At 35.5% G+C, this 20,869-nt stretch overlaps 3 protein-coding genes and 1 non-coding gene across 9 annotated transcripts; all 4 read left to right on the top strand.

The window, feature by feature from the left end:
• The first annotated feature begins 3,411 nt into the window (after nt 1-3,411).
• Nucleotides 3,412-6,960, top strand: LOC103485532 (GRF1-interacting factor 3). Of its 4 annotated transcripts, none has more exons than XM_017043958.2 (5): nt 3,412-3,779; nt 4,307-4,414; nt 5,065-5,141; nt 6,026-6,110; nt 6,195-6,960. In XM_017043958.2, exons 2-5 carry the CDS (start codon nt 4,337-4,339, stop codon nt 6,606-6,608), a joined length of 654 nt encoding a protein of 217 aa, XP_016899447.1. In that variant the 5' UTR covers nt 3,412-3,779; nt 4,307-4,336; the 3' UTR covers nt 6,609-6,960. The 4 variants fall into 4 exon arrangements, with proteins under 4 accessions (XP_016899447.1, XP_016899446.1, XP_050937881.1 ...); XM_017043957.2 differs by having other exon boundaries at nt 3,425-3,779; nt 6,186-6,960; XM_051081924.1 differs by having other exon boundaries at nt 3,461-3,779; nt 4,303-4,414.
• Nucleotides 6,961-8,175: 1,215 nt separating this feature from the next.
• On the top strand, nt 8,176-14,005 carry LOC103485531 (protein NEDD1). Its single transcript, XM_008443182.3, has 10 exons — nt 8,176-8,683; nt 8,946-9,058; nt 9,264-9,524; nt 9,626-9,730; nt 10,344-10,409; nt 10,549-10,770; nt 11,106-11,657; nt 12,547-13,170; nt 13,355-13,531; nt 13,627-14,005. The coding sequence occupies exons 1-10, from the start codon at nt 8,518-8,520 to the stop codon at nt 13,738-13,740; spliced, it is 2,400 nt and encodes a 799-aa protein (XP_008441404.2). The 5' UTR covers nt 8,176-8,517; the 3' UTR covers nt 13,741-14,005.
• Nucleotides 14,006-15,408: 1,403 nt separating this feature from the next.
• On the top strand, nt 15,409-15,482 carry TRNAV-CAC (transfer RNA valine (anticodon CAC)). The gene has a single exon. It is a non-coding gene; the product is annotated as a tRNA-Val (tRNA).
• Nucleotides 15,483-15,670: 188 nt separating this feature from the next.
• On the top strand, nt 15,671-19,931 carry LOC103485530 (uncharacterized). Of its 3 annotated transcripts, none has more exons than XM_008443179.3 (6): nt 15,671-15,981; nt 16,818-16,863; nt 17,022-17,105; nt 18,202-18,364; nt 18,584-18,857; nt 19,227-19,931. In XM_008443179.3, exons 1-6 carry the CDS (start codon nt 15,928-15,930, stop codon nt 19,416-19,418), a joined length of 813 nt encoding a protein of 270 aa, XP_008441401.2. In that variant the 5' UTR covers nt 15,671-15,927; the 3' UTR covers nt 19,419-19,931. The 3 variants fall into 3 exon arrangements, with proteins under 3 accessions (XP_008441401.2, XP_008441403.2, XP_050937879.1); XM_051081922.1 differs by lacking the exon at nt 15,671-15,981 and adding an exon at nt 16,094-16,277; XM_008443181.3 differs by lacking the exon at nt 16,818-16,863.
• Nucleotides 19,932-20,869: the final 938 nt, after the last annotated feature.

The following is a 20,869-nucleotide window of genomic DNA, read 5'->3' as shown; positions in this document are numbered from 1 at the left end:
AGAAATATTTTCAATTCAAGATTTGGAATTTGGCCACTGTTTTCTAAACGGGTTTTGTGGGGTGCTAACTCCTTCCTCATACACAAATGACTCCCAAACTCAACTCTAGTTTTCGCAGACTATTTTTTATGATTTTATTTAAAAGGTTTTTACTATATTTTGATGTCCAATCACACTGTAAAAAAGATTGGTGGCAACTCCTATTTTATTTTAAAAACTAACCCATTTTGAGGACATCGGTCGCTAAGCGTCGTCTCGAGCACGTGGCGGCACTTGGAATACATCAATAGATCGATCTGTGCCAAGGATGCACCAACTTCAGAAATAGCTCTCCTGTAGGTTTGGTTAATCTTGAGACCACAAACATATGGTTGTCCATAACCTGAGGGTGCCGATGACTCACCCGCTTCAATCCCTGATCTGTTATGGTGTTGGTCAGCCCTGTTCTTATAGAAGAAAGGTTGTTGGAAAGGGTCGACAGATAGATTTGTACTGCTGTACAGATTTGACAATTTTGAAGGTTGCTGTCCAATGACGATAGGTGGCACGTGCGGCGGCAAATGACTGGAAGGGTGAGACGGTTGGACAGGCGACGACGTGTTGAAGCGGATGGGATGGACGGTGAGATTAACGAATGGCGGCACGTGGGCTCACGTGCCTGATAGAGGCGATGCGTGAGGTGGTTTCTAGCCGGAAGGTTGACGCCAGAGAGGGTTGGCCCATTGGATAGATTGGTGGCGTCTGAATCTATTGGTGTAGTTTTTCCATGGCGATGTCTACAGTGGCAATGGCGGCGACGGCTTCAATTTTGGTTTGGGTGTTTCCTAAACTTTTTTCTTGAGTTTCGTTGTTGCTTCGCTCTTATACCATATTGAAAGCAATAAACACGAAACCGACTTACATGGAAACCCGAGAATTGGGAGAAAAACCATGATGTTTTTAATTTTTATTATTTTCTAATAATCATACAATAGGTAGAAGAGGGAATAAATAGAAAAGTACAAAGAGATAAAAAAGGAAAGAATATTTAGGGTAAATCTTTCCAATGGGTTAAGCCCACTAATTTTAACAGTATTATTGTTTTTAAGCTGTGTGTTCTAGTTCTAGGACATCTGTGGATACAATCTTTTAAAAAATATATTCTTATTCGAACTTTAAAACAAGTGATTGTCAAATCCTTCATTAAAAAAAACTTATTTTTAAACTATAAAACCTAGGAGTGTTTAGTTTGTAACGTAATGTAATTAAAAATTTATGTTCGAATTTAACATTTTGGATCTGATTTGTTAATACAAAATTCCTTGCGTCTCAACAATTTTCAACTCAACTGTCATTCTTGTTGTTTTCATAACTCTTATGAATTTTATTTCGCTTCATGATCTCATTTTTTGTTATGTCTTTTATTATTTACGCTTTTGAACATTTTTATGATTTTTTGATTTTTAATAATTCTTGTTAGATTCAATTTTTCTAAAAAAACTTCTTGAAGTTAAATTAAACGTGCCCTTATTTTTGTGTTTGATTGGTTTTTGTCATTGTCTGTTTCTTATTTTTCTTCATGGTGTGTATTTGATGTCAAGCTGTTAAGTTTGTTTTATCTTTTTGGCAATTCAATAACTTAGAAAAAAAATTAACTTTGTAAAATTTGAACAATAACGAATAATAAAATAACCATGTTTCTAACTTGTTTGAGCAAGGACTTGTAGAAGGCTTTATAACAGAAGTTTTTATGAAATGGTTGTTTTTTATTTGGTTCTCTCTTTATGAACTACAATGCCAAATTAAACTTTAAAAATTAAAATTGGTGTTTTGTTTGATGAGAAGATGCAATCTTGATTTGTGCAAAGAGTTGTTTCTCTTTTTAGTAGGTACATATAGGTGTCAGTTGAACTGAGTTCATAAAAATTTAAAACCAATTTATATAGAAACTATCTAACCTTAGACATTTAATTACAAATAAATTGAGAGAGTGCTACATCATAGATTGTTAGGTGTCTATCTACCACTCTAGCTTCAACTAATTCCATCTAATTTAGTATTGATATAGCCGTTATTGACCACTAGACCAAGAAGTACCTACTAAAAGTTTGTCACTCATTCGAGCTAACCTCTCGTACCAAACTAACAATTATCCAAAATGAAATAAACAAGTACCTACCTACTTCTTTTAATGGTATTTAATGCGAGAGAAAAGGAAAGCAACAAATTGACTATATATTTGAATACAGTATGAGTTGTACCGGCCTTTACGCACTATATTCAACAATTTTTTAGCTTTTTTCTTCTTTTGAGCAATAGACCTTAGAAGTGAACGATACAACTGAAAATGCATTTAAATATCACTCTATTCTTACCTATTGAGACAAAATAATTGGATGTAAACAACTATAATACATTACAGTGATAAATCATCATAAGAAGTAAGAACATATCTTGATTATATAAACATTTAAATAAATTTTAACAACTTCAAAGTAGAAGTTGTATAATAATATGAAGGTAAGTTGTGTGAGTAGAGGTGCATTCACCAACCAAGGGAGATTAATAAATTGGAAAATGTAACATGTCCACTCATCAGATGTATACTTGTAGTGCAACATAAATATATATACTTGGTCTAGTCTAACCGGAGGAGATTGATTTGGTAGTCCCATATGGGACAAAGCCCATCTAGCTAGTTTCAATGTGTTTTTAAGTGGGATGATTTAAATAACATTCTTTGTACCAATGTGATGGATATCGTGATTAAAGGTTGTTCTCAATTATCAACATCGTGATTCTTTACCTTCTTATATTTCCTTGGTCGAAACAATGGTATTGTTATTAAGAAGAAAAGAAAAACAATAAAATAAATGAAAAACCTAAAATGGTATTGGGTCGAGCAAAGTGATAGTTGAAACAGTGAGAACAAATCAAATCCAGTCCTCGTCTTGAGTTTGGTGAAACAACAAACTCCAAAATGGAAATTCAAAAACTCTTCTCTTTTTTCTTTTTCTTTTCTTTTCTTTCAATTATTAAATTTATTATTTAATCTTCTTCTTCTCCTCTCTTCACTTTTCTTCGTTAATCTTTCTTTTTGTACCCTATCCTTTCAATTATTTTAACTCTGACCATATTATTAAAAAAAAAAAAAAAAGATGATAATTTCTCCTATTCTTTCATTTATCGAAAAATAAACCTTATCTATAAAAGTAATATTTTTTTTTCATCAAATTTAAGTGTGAGAGTAAAAAATGAAGGCTTTGTTTGTTTGTACCAATTCCAAACCAATGTATATATATATATATATATATATATATATATATATATATATATATATATATATATATATATATATATATATATATTTTCTTGAAATAAACAAAAACCTGCATTCTAATTTCTAATTTCTAATTTCTAATTTCTATATCTCTTTTGGCCTTTTCTTATATTTTGGTGTTCTCCGTACGAAGCACTGATTAAACTCTTCTTTCTTTCTTTCTATTTTTTTTTCTAAACCCTATTTCACGTTCAGTCACCCCTTTTCCTCCCGTTATCAGCCCCCCCCCCCCCCCCCCCCCCCCGTTCGCCGCCCGTCGCAACCCGCACGCCGTCGCTGAAGCTCCCGTAGTCTCAGCCTTTTGACGGAATCGTAGCCGCCACCTTCCTCTCACACTCTCTTGACTTCGACCTATCAGACTTATCTCCGTTCATTTTTGTCCCGAACACTGTGGTTCAGCCCCCCCAAACCGCGCCGTTTGTGAGATCGCGCGACCTCTGCTTGTTTTTCAGATCCCAAGGTTTTATTTTCTGTTTTTGTTTTGTTTTTCTGGATTATGTTGGTGGTCTATTCTCTTTCACTCACGAAAAAGAAAATCAAGAACAATTTGTTGTTGTTGTAGTAGTAGTAGTTGTTGTTGTTGATGAATTCTTCTTCAATAGATGTTCTACTAACCTAAATGAAAATATAATACTAAGAATGTATATCTTACAAATTAGAGAAAAAGATAATGAATAAAAATGAATAAAACATATCATTCTTATCATCAAAATAGAAAATTAATATTAGGTTTGAGTTTGATTGAACTATCGATGCGTATGAACTATCATAGGGAGACGATTGCCTATGAATTGGCTGGATATAAATAAAAATAAAACGCTTATGGGGTAGTTAGAAACAGATTTTGACCGATTCAGGGGTTCCAAACAGGGGGTATAACCTCAGAAATCTATTTTAGTGTAGCGGATTTTCTCTCTTCTTGCTTTTGGGTCTTCCTTTATCTTCTCAATCTCTTCTGATTTGGGAAATTACTTTTCTGAGAGGTAGGGCTAAGGTTCACATTCAGGAAAGCCAAAGATGCAGCAACCACCGCAAATGATGCCAATGATGCCTTCATTTCCCCCCACCAATATCACCACCGAGCAGATACAAAAGGCACGCTCTGTCTCTTTCTTCTTTACTTATTACTCAAACGTCTTTTTTCTTTTTTCATATGGTATTGAAGTGACTGCTCCCTTCGGTGGTGCGTTTGATTTTATGGAACTTTGTTATGACATTAGATTTTACTTTGAAAGGAACATGCTTTTATGCTTGATAAGTTAATAGCTTCAACATGAAAGTTAATGACCAAAAGTTTGCTGATGGAAAGAACCAAATAAAACATGCCTTCGGGAATTAATGCGATTCATAAAAAAACAATGATGAATTGGAGTTTTTGATTGAGAATTGAAAATGATAAGGTAGTATTCTGTGGGAAACATGTTTCGAGGAGTAGGGCTAATTTGCTGGACTGATAGTTGCAAATTTGATATTGGAGCTGGGTTATGCTGTGTTTGATTAAAATTTTGAGGATTTTTCCTTTTGTTTTAATTGTGGATTGGACAGCTTTTTTTCACATTTGCTTCCTCTGTTGCATAAGATTTGAACTTTGTTCTATGTTCAATTTGTCTCTGGATATTTGAAGTCTAGGTGTTTATTAGAATTAACCAATACAAATTTAGATTTAGTTAAGTGCGCCATAATAGATCTTTGTTAAGACGTTTGAGTTGAAGTTATCAACAATGAATGGTTTCAACTGCATGCAGTATCTTGATGAGAACAAAAAGTTGATATTGGCCATACTGGACAACCAAAATCTGGGGAAACTAGCTGAATGTGCTCAGTAAGTTACCCCTCTCTCTACACATTGTTGTGATGCATGGTGTTGATTCTTGAAATGTTACATCCCAAACAAAGTTGCAATGACTATTATCTTATTGCCTGTGTATCTCATAGTCTATAGTCCTAACTCTTAGTAACGTAGGATTTTTAGGATGTGAAGAAGTCTAGAGAGAAGGTCGGGAGTTGGTGAGGTTTAACACTTCTGTTTGGGAGTCTGTCACTGGACCATTTTGTAATTTTAACATTGATTTTGTTCTTTTGGACTAAAATCCTTTGTTTGGTAAGAGTGTTGGATTCCTGTTTTTTGGGGGACATGTTTTTTGTGCTTCTTGTACTCGTCCACTTTTTCAATGAAAGTTCAGCTTCTTACCCAAAAAGTAAGGATGGTGTATCTTGGTGTTTAAGCGCTGGAGGCATCAATGGGTGCAGTTTAAATCTTGCTACCAATTATGCGTTTTTATAATTTGGAATCAAGATCTTTCATTTTCATTTTCGAGCATTTCTTATGTCTTTGTAATTTGAGCAATAGTCTCTTTTCAAGAAAAGTGTTGTTTCCATTTATAAATAAAATAAGATAGGGATGTGGACTTATTATGGATTTCTGTTCTTTATAATTGGGTATGTACTTTGGAATTGATACATTATATTGTTTTTGTGAATATTTGGAGTCAAGGGTTACATAATCTACATCCTTTGTTGTCTCTATGTGCTTGTGTGATTTTATTAACTACTGAAGTGTTGCGTTTACTAAAACTATTTTTCATACGTGGCTTTCAATTTTCACAATATGATGCACTTTACTCAAGGTCAATTTCATTCCTATGTACCTGTAGTGTGCACAAAATTGTACATGAGAGCTGAGAGTTAATTTGATTATTTAAATAGGTACCAAGCTCAACTTCAGAAGAATTTGATGTATTTAGCTGCAATTGCTGATGCCCAGCCACAGGCACCGGCCATGCCTCCACAGGTTGGTTAATAACTAGGCCTGAGTTTAATTTCTGCTAATTTCATAACAAAATATAGTTTGTCTTACACATGTTAGAATGGTCAGATGGCTCCCCATCCTGCCATGCAGCAAGGGGGTTATTATATGCAGCACCCTCAGGCAGCTATAATGGCTCAGCAATCGGGACTTTTCCCTCCAAAAGTTCCATTGCAGTTCGGCAACCCCCATCAACTACAAGATCCACAGCAGCAACTACACCAACAACACCAGCAAGCAATGCAAGGGCAAATGGGACTAAGACCTATTGGTGGTGCTAACAATGGCATGCACCACCCACATCACACTGAAAGTACCCTCGGTAGTGCTAGTGCTGGTGGCCCTCCTCGAAGTTCAGGGCAAACTGATGGTCGTGGAAGTGGCAAGCAAGACTCCGCTGATGTGGGAGGTGCAGGCACCGATGGTCAGGGAAATGCAGCTGGTGGCCGGGGCGGTGGTGGTGATGGTGAGGAAGCTAAGTAACATAGCCTTATGGCTGGTTCCCACATCCATGTGTGGCTTGTTAATAGTAGGTGCTTCGTACAATAGAGCTTCCATGCTGTGGTGATATTAGTAGGTTGAGTAAAGAAAAACCAAAATTCTCGATTGTTTTAGTTTAAGCAGAATATCTAGGTAAGTTGTGTATGTGTTGTAAGAGTCTTGGTATGTATGCAGTTAAACTCCATGCTTGGCAATATTAGGCAGATGTAGTTTGAAGAGAGTTAGTGGTAGACTGGTCTTGACCAGTACCTGCACTTTTATCTCATTTTGTAAACAACTTGGGAAAGATCAGTAGGATTAGTTATAATATAATTCTACTGGATGGTTTCTAGCAGTTGGCTCTATATAACTGACCTCAAACTTTTGAATGCAAAGGAAAGTTGTCCAACGATGTTGCATTACAACTTTGTTTGGAGTAGTTGCTTGTGGCAGGTCTACAGGAAAACCTAAGCAAAATGGTTGTTAAATCCACAGGTTGAATTTCATAAATGTTGTTTTTTGTACTGTGTACTTGATTTCAGCTTCTCTTTGAAGATTGAAGAGTGGTGTTGATGAAATGATGAACAAAATTATGACAGTCCAAACATTGGGAATCAATCACAATGATCTTACAATCATGAAAGAAGAAAGATTATAAATGTTGGATTTGTATTATTACATCTGTTTACACGAATCCCAGCAACAGGCTTAGCAATATGTGGACGCCTGGCTCTATCCATAAAATGGGAATTTTCCCCTTTCCCTTTTCTCTTTCCTTTAATTAATATGCTGGGTGGATGATTGAATTTTCAATTTAATAGTAAAATTTATGCCATTATTGTATACTATATAAAGAAAATTGTAAACAGATAGGGAAAATTGAATAACAAAATAAAGTATTTACTTCACAAAATATTAGTTATGCAATATTCACTGGGCAATATAAACACTATCAACAGATCATGCATTACTTTTTATTTTCTTATTAATGAATTTTTTCATCAATGCGTTCAAGCCTAGAAGGTGAGCTTGGTATTTGTTGTATCACCATACGACTTCTGGATAGTTGTATTACTAAAAAAAACTAGTTTACATACATATTGACTAAAATAAATGGAACAACATGCTTCGTTCTATAGCAATTGAATGTCAAGAAAACTTGTAACATATTAAATATTAGGATGCTGACTACCGTTGATTGAAATTATTTTAAAAAATTTATCTTCAACAACCACTAGACCAACTCAAGATAATCGGTGTAAATTAACGAGAGGAAATACTATTTTAGATATCGGACCTATGATAAATTTAATTAGACCATCAATTACATGGTAAGTTGAAAAAACAAATTAAAATAAGATAATAAATGTGAATTTATTTTTAGTACAATGTGGGACATTAGGAGAGAAAGTTAAGGTATAAAATAAAATAAATGGGTGAAAAATAAACAGCTTATAATATAATATCTGAAAAGGCTAAAGTTAAAAAGAAATTGAAAAATTAGAGAAATGTGAAATAACTGTCTTATAAATATATACCCAATTTATGTATTAAAATGGCGCCCAATTTATTACTCATCCTTTTATTTAAATTTCGATCCCTCTCTCCTTCCGGCGTCTACTGGTAGGGTTTCTCCATCGCCAGAAGGGCAAAAAGAGGGAAAAGAAAAAAAGAAAAAAATAAATTAAAAAAAAAAAAAAAGGAAAAAAGGGTTTGTTGAGTTCCAGTGAAAAAGGAAAAACACAATGTGAAAAATCCATTTCCCGTTTCGCTACTCCGTTGTTCTTCAAATTTTCTATCCCCTTTCTTCCGAGAATAGTAATTTCCGATTTCTTCTATATTCTCGGTAATTGGAGGGGTTGGTGGCTCCTCTAGATTCTGTTTCAAACGCTTCGTTTTGCAGAGAGAAGCCATGAATTCTGGGGATCCATCAATGGCATTACTGGCTGCTAGTGCTGGAGATACTGTTAAGCTTTTTGATGTTTCTGTTCATTCCAACGATCTGGGTGATCCCTGCACTTTGAGCTACACTCCTTCCCCGGGCTACCAAGTTAATTCAGTGAAGTGGAATCATACCAGTGAGTTGCTTAAATTCTTTCTTACTTCTTGATTTATCGAGGAATTGTTCTAATTTTCAACGTTTCTTGTATTCCCATTTTGTGTTTTCATAGAAAATGGAAGTTTTGTTTTTGGTTTTTCGTATGAATTTAATTTTTGAGACCTATGTGAGTGATGGACGGTTGTTTTTGTTATCATCACGTGTAAGTTTTTATATTTTACCATTGAGATGATGATGGTTCTGTTTTCTCTCTCGATTCAACTGGGTTTCCGTTTTTGCAGATTTGGTAGTGGCCAGTGCTGGTGATGATAAGAAGATCTCGTTGTGGCGGAAGAATGGTCAGAGTATGGGAACCATTCCAATTGCTGGTACTGATAGTGGAGATAACATAGAGGTCAGTTGCTCGTTTTAATGCAGTAACATTTTATTTCTATTCTTTTATATTTTGATATTAGGAGCTTAAGAAACTGTTGGGATGTTTTTTTGCATATTCCTGATGGTTGAATAAGTAATGCTGTACGAATTTATTTTATTTTCCGAGGATGTGTGGCAAGTGATGTTTGATTGCTTACTTTCTACATGCCTAAACTTTTCTACAGGAATCTATATTTTCCATAAGTTTCGGCAACAAGGTATCTAGGTACATGTGTACTGGAGGGACTGGTCATGTCGTTAGGATATGGGATTTGCAAAGAAAACGATGTATAAAATGGTTGAGAGGACATACGAATACTATAACAGGATCTATGTACAATTGCAAAGATGAGCACCTTGCTTCAATCAGTCTTAGTGGGGATCTTATACTTCACAATCTTGCATCGGGTGCTAGGGCTGCTGAACTTAAAGACCCCAATGAACAGGTTGTCGAAGTTTATTGCATCCTGTTTAATTTTTCAAATTTATAGAGTCAGATGATCTGATTTTCCAATTAATTGTGTTTTCTGATGGCTTTTAAGACCAGGTATTGAGGGTGCTTGACTATTCTCGTACTAGCAGACATCTTTTGGTGACTGCAGGTGATGATGGAACTGTACACCTATGGGATACAACTGGACGCAACCCTAAGGTTTGGCTCTTCTATCTTATTGTAAATATCATGGCTTGTTACTTATCCTTAAAATATAAAAAATTGACTTGGAGGATATTTCATGTTTTAAGACATCCAAACTACCGGTTTCTGATGTAAGTCTTCAATAAATATGGATAGATTCCGTTTGGATTATGGTTTCTTTTGCTATTCGTAAGGACTTTTTCCCGGGGGATCTTTAAAATCTACCTAAATAACTCCTAGATAGATCAGGGGGGCAAAAATGAAATTTTCGTTGCCTTGATTTTTTTCCCTTGGGTGTGGTAAGAATGGGCGACATTTTTTACGGATGACTACTCAGAATTTTTAAATAAAATCTTTTATTCAGTACTTGGAAGTAGGAGTAACTTCTTAAATCCTTTTAGTTGCCTTCTAGTACGAAATAGAATATTTTGTTTTAATGTTCCAAGCATAATCAATGGCTTTAATTTAATTTGGCATGCCTTGTGATATTTCACTATTTTAGGGCGTTCATATGCTATGATATGAACTTTATATTTCATTCTGTTCTTTGGATTTTATGTTTCTCAATAACCTTTAGTTCATGAATTTTGTTGCTATAATGGAATTGCATACTTCTGGTTTTGTTTAGATTTCTTGGCAGAAACAACATTCTGCGCCAACTGCTGGTATTGGCTTCTCACCATCTAATGATAAGGTCTCATTCTTATTCATGATTTATCAGTGATATCTTGCTCAAGTATATTTTTGAATTTTATGATTTGTGGAAGAAACAACTTAGGGTGAGGGGTTTGTCCATACGTGTAAAACCACTTAATTATTTTTTCTGATTACAGAGCTTTGCTAGCGTTGGGCTGGATAAGAAGTTGTACACTTACGACTCAGGATCAAGGAGACCATCTTCTTTCATTGCTTATGAAGCACCCTTCTCATCAATGGCTTTCAGAGATGATGGTTTGATACTTGCTGCTGGAACAAGCAATGGACGCGTGGTTTTCTATGATGTTCGTGGGAAACCAGAGCCATACATTGTTCTTCGTGCTTATAGTAGTTCGGAGGTATTTCCCCCAGTGTCTTACAGAATCCTTATCTGCTCCCTAAGTTGGCACTGCTTTGTTGGATTTTTTCTTTACTGTTAAGTGACATTGCATGCTATAGGCTCATGAATCAATTTTCTCCATCAATTTCATCTTTTTTTCTTCTATTTTTTTGTTCAATACATAACATGTTAAGAGAAATTGCAAATAGCCATTGAAATTGTTTTTGTTTGTTCCTGAGCTTATTAAGTTCAACCACTCTGGCTCAATCTCATTTCTTTCACTCATTATCACTATTATTCGTACTCGGTATTAATTGCATGCTAGCTTTACTAATTATTTGCAGTAAAATTCAGGCAGTTACAAGTTTATCATGGCAGAGGTTAAAGCCTGTAATTGTAAATGAAAGCAATTGCACTGCTGAGGTTGCTCTTTTGGGAGGTGCCGTTGAAGACTCAATTCTCATGCCTGACCCACTTCCGTCTGTGACTACGTCCACCGGTCCTCTATCTACAACATCTGGTTCTCGAAATCCTGGCCGTTCAGGTCCAACTTTTGAAGCTGCACTGACTGAAACTTCCAGCTCATTCTCAACTGCAGAGGAAACACCACTTCGTAGCCATTTGCGATCTGGGGGAAGCTTAGCCTTAGCCAGATTACATGCTCCTCGCTCCAGTTACAACTTCAAGGATGATATGGAGGTTTTTTCTCCTCTTGTGGATGTTCAGCCAATCACACCGTCATTAGATAAGCTGTGGGATGATCATAATGGATCAAAGAAGGATAATCCATTTGACAAGAAGCCTCTATCTATGTTGTTTCCTTCATCGAGTAGGAGGTTCTCTTCTATTGAGGATGGGGCAAGTGATCATCCAATATTTAATTGGAAATCTTCATCTTCGAAACAGGTGTTGCTAATCTCTTTAACTGTTTTTCATATCTAATAATTAACGAGAAAGATCTATCAGTGCGAGATGCACTGATATTGTGCTATAACAGATACCCATTGTGCGTGTCATACTCAGAATCCTAGATCACCTTTCAGCAATCTGTATTGCTCTATAGTTCCGAGATGATATTCATAGTGCTGATGAATGAGTCACGACCTTAGGCTCTGTTATATTATTACTCATGCAAGTGATAGAAATTATCTCATAAATTTCTTGATCACACATTTATCTCGATGGTGGTAAACCAAATGTTCAACAAAACTAACAACATACCTAAACCAGCGTGGATTGGTTTAGTGGTAAAAAGGTAGACATAATCTCAATAACTAACTAAGAGGTCAAGGGTCCACCTACTTAGGAATTAATTTCTTACGAGTTTTCTTGACACCAAAATGTTGTAGGGTCAGGCAGGTTGTCCCGTAAAATTAGTCGAGGTGCGTGCATGGGAACATGTCTTTCTTCAACACTCACGGATATAAGAAAAACGAAAAAAAAAAAAACCAAACTAACAATGGACCTACATGGTATAATAGATTCAAACTAATTGATAGTAGTTTCTCAAGAGGCAACTTTAGTATGGGAACATATCTTTGTCCAACATGTCTTCAGCTACTTTGACACACTTTTCCGCTCGATAAACATGTGTTACAGACTAGTCATATAAAGTGAATATGGTGATATTTGTTAGCATATATTGAGAAGTATATGTTTGTTCTTCACATTTGAGGTTTGACTTCAGGCCCTTTTGATTGAACCAATAAATTCTGGCAAGAGCTTTCCCTTGGGGTCACAGCTGCACAGCATGAGAAATGGTGATTTCAATCCCTAATACTTGATTTTTTTGCAGGATGATACCCGATCTTCTTCAGGACAGTTGGGCTCTACTCCTGCTCCAACCGTAAATTCTAAGAATGAAGACTCATCCATTACTCCTCCTGAAGCTTGGGGTGGCGAGAAATTATCTGAAAAATTTGCCCAACTGAGGCAGCCTATGACTTTGCCATCACGTTTTGGGATGTTGGCTTCAAGTTCAAGTAGTCAGACATCAAGTTCAATGATTTCTGGACTACAAGATTCGTCCTCATCAATTAGCCAAAGCAGCATCACGTCCTTGACTAATTTGAATTTCAGCTACCCAAATTTGCGCACAAAGGATGCAACCTCGCAGGAGGTTTCATTGTCAATTCCTGAACACTTTTCTACTACTGCCGCATCTTTGTCTCTTGGTACCAGAGTAAACATTGGACTAAACAACACAGATTCACCCAGGGCCTCAACTGTGACCTTGCCTCGTAGATTTTCTACATATGCGGAGAGGTTAAGCACCACCTCATCTTTCAGTGATGGACTTCCAGTGGGATCACCAAAAACAAAGAAACTAGGTTCTGAGACTAGGGAAGAGGTTCTGAATAACTTATCAAAGTTTGATACATTGTCTGTCACGGAATCTGGGATTCCTCCAGCGATGAATGTACAAATACGAACACTCTTCCTAATTACATGATTATATATGATGTGCATGACTTGGACTTTTAACTTTGTTGTCTACATTCCAGTGCTTTTTAATTTATGCATCACTTTTATGGGGTTTCTTGCATGAATGCTGTAAACTTAAAATGGAAAATGTTGGTCTCTGATCTTACTATCTGTGGCAGGGAGGATTGTTGCAACCACAAAAGCCATTGCAGTCAGATGCCCAGCAAGGCAATTCGTTTACACTTCAGCTTTTTCAACGCACTTTGGAAGAAACTCTGGACACATTTCAGAGATCCATACATGATGACATGAGGAACCTTCATTTAGAGATTCTGAGACAGTTTCATATGCAGGAGGTACTTTATTTCAGATGCCACCAAACAGGGTTTTGTCATATTACACTTCCTTTGCTTGAGTTTTGTCTCATTTATATCCCAAAATCTTTGCGCAGATGGAAATGTCTAATGTGATGAGTACCATTTTGGAAAATCAAGCTGAGCTAATAAAAGAGGTCAAGTCTCTAAGGAAAGAAAACCAGCAGCTTCGAGATTTGCTGGGATCGTAGTAGTTTCTACACATTTATTATTGGGGTTTGTCTTTCTTTGTGTGCTCTTGGCCATTTTGTTGCTCCCTGCGCAGGTGGATGGTTTTCTTTCTTTTTTTCTTAGCCTTTTTTTTTGAACGTGTACAGAAATATGATTATCAGCTCATCAAAGGAATATTGTATTTCTTAGTCTATATAACCACTGAGTGTATTCATTTAGCAGCAGAGATAGTAGATGCATTTCCCTGAGCTTTTTTTTTGTACAGTTCAAGTTTCCTTTTTAGCATCTCCATCTGGTCCACCACTGAAATATGAAAATTTACTAATGGATGTGTGTGTTAAGTGTAACAGATCTGAACATTCTCATCGAGTATAATCATATCATGAATATGTCATCTTGCTTGCCAGCTGAGTTGTAAGCTTCTTTTGATATCATTTTGGTGTCTTGGTAAACACTGGCACTTCCATTTTTCTGAAGGAAAAAAAAAACTATATCATCTCTGTGACTAAGCAGAAATGGGTCATCAGAATGCATAAATCGTACTGAGTCGAGCAGAGAGCAGCTGCAAGTTCACAACTCTGCAAGTACCCTTTCAAGATGTAAACATGGAAATCCAGCATATTTGCTTCAGAATCTTTACTAATCACTCTTGTTCCTAAGGATTATTTGGTCTGATTTCCCAATTCCTTCAGAATTTCATTTTTAAGTTGTACTTTAGTTCTGAGTTACGGGGCTCATCATCACAGATTTCTTGATCTCTTTTAGCACATGAGTATCAGAGATTTGAACCTCTCATTTTAAAAATAACTAATGCTGAGCTGCAGATTTCTCCATAGCTAGCTCTTTGATAAATTATTTGATGTTCAAGATAGCTCAAGCTGAAAAGATGAAGAAACTAATCTTTTTTGCACTTAATTAGAAGTGTATAAGCTTTCGGGAATAAAGAATATCCATCCTACCTTAATTCACCTGACATTGTATTTAGTAGCAGTTAAAAAAATTTGGTCGTTAGGGATGTTTGGAGCTAGGATTATCCAAAATTATAATAATCACATATTGCTATAATATACATTATTTTATTATCTCCAATTAGCTACACTCAATATTATTTCAAACTCTTCGGTTGCTATACTGTTGGTTATTAATTTTACTATTGTAGATTCATATTTTTTTTATTCTTTTGTTGTAGTGTTTACTATTTCTTTCTTAGACTAAAATAGTTTATATTTCAAACATATACTATTATAATACAAACTAAAATAATTTACAATACAAAAACAATGTATTACTCATACAACTAACTCTCTGCCTCAAACTTTTCCTAAATCTTCTACCTTCATTATTATTTAACTCAAATAAGGAAAAGGTTAGTCATTAGAAGCTTAATTCAAAATATGGGTGTTAAAGGACCACGATTCAAATTCCTCCAATCCATTTATATTGAAAGAAAAGAAAATGTTTTCATTTCTAAGTTGATATTTTATTTGGTTGTTATACATTTTGGTTGATTGTCGAATATTGATTTTTGATAGGAGACAATTTCATTGCTGATGTGGAATTATATTCATTAGAAAAAAGTCCCATTGAACAAATTATAAAAGGCTTCTCCAATGGGTAAAGAAAAATATGCTGATTTCATTATAATTACATAATAATTAAGTAGTCATATACTGTCTCAATATTACCTCGTCTGGGTGGTGTAGTTGGTTATCACGCTAGTCTCACACACTAGAGGTCCCCGGTTCGAACCCGGGCTCAGACAATTTTTTTCATTTTAAATCCAATTTCCTAAGGGGTAAAATCTGTCTTCTCCTGACCATGAAATAATAATGGGCTCTAACAAAGGCCGAAAGAGCTAATGTTGTGGCCCATTTCCAGCCCATTTGTTTTATCACGTGTGTAAAGGTCTCAAACGTGCACGCCTAATCGCGAAAAGAAGGCACGTGGGTTACGCATGATGGCCTCCACCGGCAAACTCAGCTTCAACGTCGTCACTGTCCTCCGAGACCGTGTCTCTATGACCTCTATGACTTCCATTCGAAGAAAATGATCAAACATTAGGGCTCAAACCCAAAGAATTCCTTCTCACTCAATCGCTCATCCATTCCTAACTTCGATGAATTTCTGATCTCAGTTAGCAATTTCACTTTTCCTCTTCCTTTCGGTGTTCCCCCCTTTTCTCCTTTTGGTGTTTCATTGTTTCCTCCATGGATGAAACATACACAAATCTTCCTACTAGCCATTTGCTTGGCTCAGTCCCTGTACGTACTTTTCTCAGACGCCTTTTCCTGCTTCTTCTTTTATTTATATCTACTTCTTAAGTTGACCTCTTATTTGTATTGAGAATTTCGCGATGATTGATCTGCTTCGCAATGTGATCGGTTGCAATTTCGTCATTGCACTTACTTTTTTTTGCTTTGTTTGGTGGTTTTTTGCGTGCATGTCATGGTGTTTTTGAGAATTCATCGTAAGTAAAAGGAAAATGGAGTACTGTTCTTTTGAGGTCGTCGAGATTTTTCTTTGCCAAGTAGTGTGGAGTTCAATCAAGAAATTGTTGGTGATTATCGAGATTTTCTTTTCTTTGGTGCCACCTATAAAACGAATATTCGTGATTGATTGTTGAATATGAGTGCATTATCTCTACTGTTTAACAGGGAAATATGTTTGCTAATTCCACCTGCGTCTTCTGAATGATGCCTTTTGCAATATGTTGGCTGTTGGCATGTTTGTTTGTAGTTGAAATATGAAGAACTGGTTTTTTCCCCTCTCCTGAGTTTAGAAGGTTCAAAATGCATTTTGATGATAAGGGAGATTCGATGTTATTATAATCATTGAGGAGATCTGGTATTTTAGCACGTATGCATCGAGTCTCTCACTCTTTGGCCTTATTATGCTTAAGAAGCAAACCAACGATAGTACTCTAGTACAGTAACAAAAGTTTTACCTATTTTTTTTTTTAATTTAAATTTTATATTTTTAATTATTTCTTGGTTGAACCTGAAATCCTTGTGTGCTTAAATGTTACCGTCTTCAAGTTACTTTATTTTTCAAATTTATGGCCTTCTTTAACCTTCCCTTTGTTTTGGTTGATCGATAGGCTGTAATCAATGAAGAGATTGAGAAAAGCGGTACAGAGCATGAAAGTAAGAACATGTTCCAGTATCGTCTTCTTAGTAATCTTATTTCATTTTGGTTTTCAATTATTAATTTCACCCAATAAAACTATTCTATCTAACTATTTAATTTCACGTAAACAAATTTATATTTCGTCTCTAAGGAACGGCTTTTTAATTCTATGCAGCACCAGAAGCAAGTATGCAGACATTTCCCCCAACTAATGGAGGGGACAGAGGGAGAGGTTATCGAACTCTTGAAACCCCAAGTGGTACGCTGGTCATATACTCCCACTAGGCTAGAGCCTATTACCTATAGGATAGTATGTTATGGTAGTAGTGTAATTGGTGACAATAACAGATAGGGATTATTCGACGAATTTTCCTTTGCTTTTCTCAACTAGGGGTTTCTACTTTACTAATTTTTTAACAATTCAATATTACATTCTTAACCATTATGGGTTGGCTTAGTGTTAAAAAATGAGACATAGTCTTAATGACTAACTAAGAGGTTATGTGTTCAATTCATGGTGGTCAACCTACCTAGGAATTAATTTCTTATGAGTTTCCTTGACACCAAGATGTTGTAGGGTTAGGCAGGTTGTCATGTGAGATTACTTGAGGTTTGTGTATGCTAGCCCAGACACTCACGGATATAAAAAAATCAAAATTATATTTTTCCCATGTACATGTGGATCCATCCTTTAAAAAACTAATCAATTCATTCTTCTACTAGCTAGTTTTGGATATACTAAAAGCAAAAGTTGAACTTGTATGGGATCAAATGTTTGTTTCTACTAATCAATCTTAACCTTTGTGTTTGAAATTTTCTTTGTTGTAACTATCATGAGTTGGCCTAATGGCTAATAAGGGCCATGAGTATAGTAAAGGACTTAAAGGAGATGGTTTATATTCATGATAGCCATCTGTCTAGGATATAATAACCTACAAGTTTTCTTGGCACCAAAATATTGCAGGGTCCATCAAGTTGTCTAGTGAGATTAGTTGAGATATGCATAAACTGACTTTAACACTCTTGGATTTCAATAGAAAAGGGATTGTATTTTCCTGGATCTTTTGACTACCAAGGTTGAAAAATGTCATGTATAATGACTACTGGATGTCTTTACATTTACTTAGCATTGTGGTACAAGGCTCTTGAATCTAAGGTTGAAGCCACCCTTCTAGTTTCAAACCCCCTGGACACAGGATAGGTAGCACATAGCAGGTTTTTGGATATTTGAAAGTAAACCTATTCCAAGATAGGGTTTCTGAAGATCCAATTCCTGTCAAGCATGCATTTTTATATGGAATTGATTTTTTTTCTTTGGCGAACCATACAATTGACTCCATTTACTTAAATTGTAGATTCTCAGCAGCAACCATCAAATGACTGGAAGGGGGTGTTTAGTGTATCGTCTTACAGTCAATATTTCAATGTGGATACAGACATCGTCATGAATAGATTGATTAGTTCCTTGTATCCCGTTGGTGGAGATTTTTCTAGCAAGATCGATGCAAACCCTGATTTGTGAGTTTTTTTTTTCCTTTCTTAACCTTGATGATTTTACTCTTTGATGGTTATGGGATTATCTGTGAGCTTTTCAGTCCTACCTTTTGGTACTTTTATTCTTTTTTAAATTTATGTGCCTCCCTGCTTGATCATTCGAGAATTTATATGGAAGTTGATCTTGTTTTTTAAACTAAGTGGATTTTCAAACTCCTTTTGTTGGATTTTATTATGACTTAGATATGGGCTTGTGTGGATCACCACTACGTTGGTATTTGTACTTGCGGCACTTGGAAACTGTGCAACCTTCCTCATGCAAAAGCGAAGTGATCAAGGTGCTGCATGGAGTTTTGATGTCAGCTATATGAATGTGGCTGCTGGGTCTGTTTATGGTTATGCGATCGTGGTGCCCATGGCATTTTACTTTTCACTTCAATACTTGGGGTCAAATTCTAGCCTCATAAGGTTTTGGTGCTTGTGGGGATACTCTCTTTTCATTTTTATTTTGGCATCTGTAAGCTTCTGGAATCTCTACTCCAATTTCTTTCTCTTCTTTTATCCATAAGATACAATTCCATACATGATTTTACAGAAGTCAACTTTTTTTATAAAAAAAATCTTTGCCATTTTCTTGTTTTGATACTTCAGTTTCTTTTCTACTTCATTTACTTACGTATATTTTGAATTTCTGGTATTCATAGCTCAGTGGATATTGCAATGAGCATATAAGAATAATGAAGCATCTAAGAAAGAATAACCTGTTCCAAAGACTAGATGTTATTAATTTTCATTTCCTGAGGACATGCATAAGTTTTAGTCAGCAAAGTTCCATTTTGATGTGCAATATAACTGCATGATTTATATATCTCTTTTTCTTTTCTAGTTTCTGTTGCTCATTCCGGTTGAAATTCTGCGGTGGTTCATTATACTCCTTTCTGGTGCTGCCTCTGCAAGTTTTGTTTCCTTGAATCTGAGGTCCTATATCGACCGAAATGATCTTTCGGTTCTGATAATTGCTGCATTTTTCTTGCAAATGGCTTTGGCAATCTTCATCAAAGTGTGGTTCTTTCCTTGAGCGAGCTCGCTCTGGCTTTTGCGGTCGTCGAACCATATCTCTTAGCTTTGTTTCTGAGTGTTGCCATCTTAACTAAAGATCGGTTTCCCCTTGGTTGGTGTTGGAAGTTCTCGGTCCCTGTAACTTGTGTGATAAATCACAAAGGACCAACAGGAAGAAAACATCAAAGTCGATAGTTTTTATGCTTGGAATTGATCATTTTATCATAACAACAATCTCTAACTAGCCCACGGTTTTGTTTGCAGAGTTCGCAGATGGCATTCCCTCATCACGAATATTGTTTGAGGATAGTGAAATCCTGTTTATTTCACTTTTGATCATAAATTTTCATCGTAGTATTCCACTCAAACACGGATGCCATTGTAAATAGTTCTTGAAAGGATGTACTTTGATCGTTGATGTGATGTGATTGAATTTGAATACAACTTGGAAAGGCACGCCACCTTTTGAAACTTTTTACTTCATTGCATGAAGAATTAATGGAAATGATGGATTTTGTTGGCTTTCGCTGAATGGATGGATGGAGCATGTATTTTGATTTTTTGAGTTCCTTAGGCAACCTATATTAATGGTCATTTTCTGATGGCAGGTGTGGGTAACCATTGTGCAATATTTCCACTCTGATTGGCCTGATTTGCGTAAACGAGCATCTGACGAAAACAAATTCAAAAACCACTAGAAACTGTTTTCAAAAACAGGGTCAAAATAAAATATGTGCAAATGGATCTAAAAAATAAAGAGGAGAGACCCAATTCTTTATTCTTGATCTTCCAAGTCCCAGCACCAGCAGCAGCCTGGAACTGGGGCCCTTCCCTTTTGGACCTTTTGGTTTTCATTCCCCTTCAACGTATTTAATTTCATAGCAAGAATTTCAAAAAGTCATCTCTTTGGGTTTTCAATTACAAGATTGAGTCTTTTTCAAACTAATAGTGATTGAAATTAGACCCTCAAATAATTTTCAGAATAGTTAGAGAGTCCAATTTAAATACTTATATAAGATCTAGGGTAAAAGTTAAACCCCAACTTATAAAATTGTTACTTTACGGAAGAGGAATTTAAAATCTATGAGTTTCAACTGTTTGATACTGTATAATTAGTTGACAATAAACAATTATAGGTTAAAAGAAGTTGTTGTGTAATTTTTATTCTTTTTAAGATTATAATTTACAATATTGAATTAGGTTTGTAACAGGGTATAATGTAGAGTATCTTTTAGTATTTTTATTTTTTAAAATTTAGAATTCAAATTTTATATTTAGTGAAGTTTTTAGAGATTCTAAGTTAATCTGACAAACACATGTGCAACTGAATGGACCCAAAAACGTAAAATAGAATTTAGATTATAAACCAAACAAATACTTACACAATCATCTATTTATTTATCAATATTTTTGTTTGGGATTGTGACCGTCCACTACTATTGAGTGGTGGCATATTCTGAGAAACGTGGA

This window comes from Cucumis melo, chromosome 3 (assembly GCF_025177605.1).
Source record: "Cucumis melo cultivar AY chromosome 3, USDA_Cmelo_AY_1.0, whole genome shotgun sequence".
Lineage (NCBI taxonomy): Eukaryota > Viridiplantae > Streptophyta > Magnoliopsida > Cucurbitales > Cucurbitaceae > Cucumis > Cucumis melo.
Note: the sequence above shows the minus strand (reverse complement) of the source record. Positions and strands in the feature narration are given on the sequence as shown.

Excerpts from the sequence above, each read along its gene's own strand:
- LOC103485530 (XM_051081922.1), top strand. The coding sequence starts at position 16,203 with ATGGAGTACTGTTCTTTTGAGGTCGTCGAGATTTTTCTTTGCCAAGTA. Across the intron at positions 16,278-16,817 it reads GTTCAATCAAGAAATTGTTG|GCTGTAATCAATGAAGAGAT; the intron begins GTGATTATCGAG and ends GTTGATCGATAG. Across the intron at positions 16,864-17,021 it reads AAGCGGTACAGAGCATGAAA|CACCAGAAGCAAGTATGCAG; the intron begins GTAAGAACATGT and ends AATTCTATGCAG.
- LOC103485531 (XM_008443182.3), top strand. The coding sequence starts at position 8,518 with ATGAATTCTGGGGATCCATCAATGGCATTACTGGCTGCTAGTGCTGGA. Across the intron at positions 8,684-8,945 it reads AGTGAAGTGGAATCATACCA|ATTTGGTAGTGGCCAGTGCT; the intron begins GTGAGTTGCTTA and ends CCGTTTTTGCAG. Across the intron at positions 10,771-11,105 it reads GTGCTTATAGTAGTTCGGAG|GCAGTTACAAGTTTATCATG; the intron begins GTATTTCCCCCA and ends AGTAAAATTCAG.
- LOC103485532 (XM_017043957.2), top strand. The coding sequence starts at position 4,337 with ATGCAGCAACCACCGCAAATGATGCCAATGATGCCTTCATTTCCCCCC. Across the intron at positions 4,415-5,064 it reads CCACCGAGCAGATACAAAAG|TATCTTGATGAGAACAAAAA; the intron begins GCACGCTCTGTC and ends AACTGCATGCAG. Across the intron at positions 6,111-6,185 it reads CACCGGCCATGCCTCCACAG|AATGGTCAGATGGCTCCCCA; the intron begins GTTGGTTAATAA and ends TACACATGTTAG.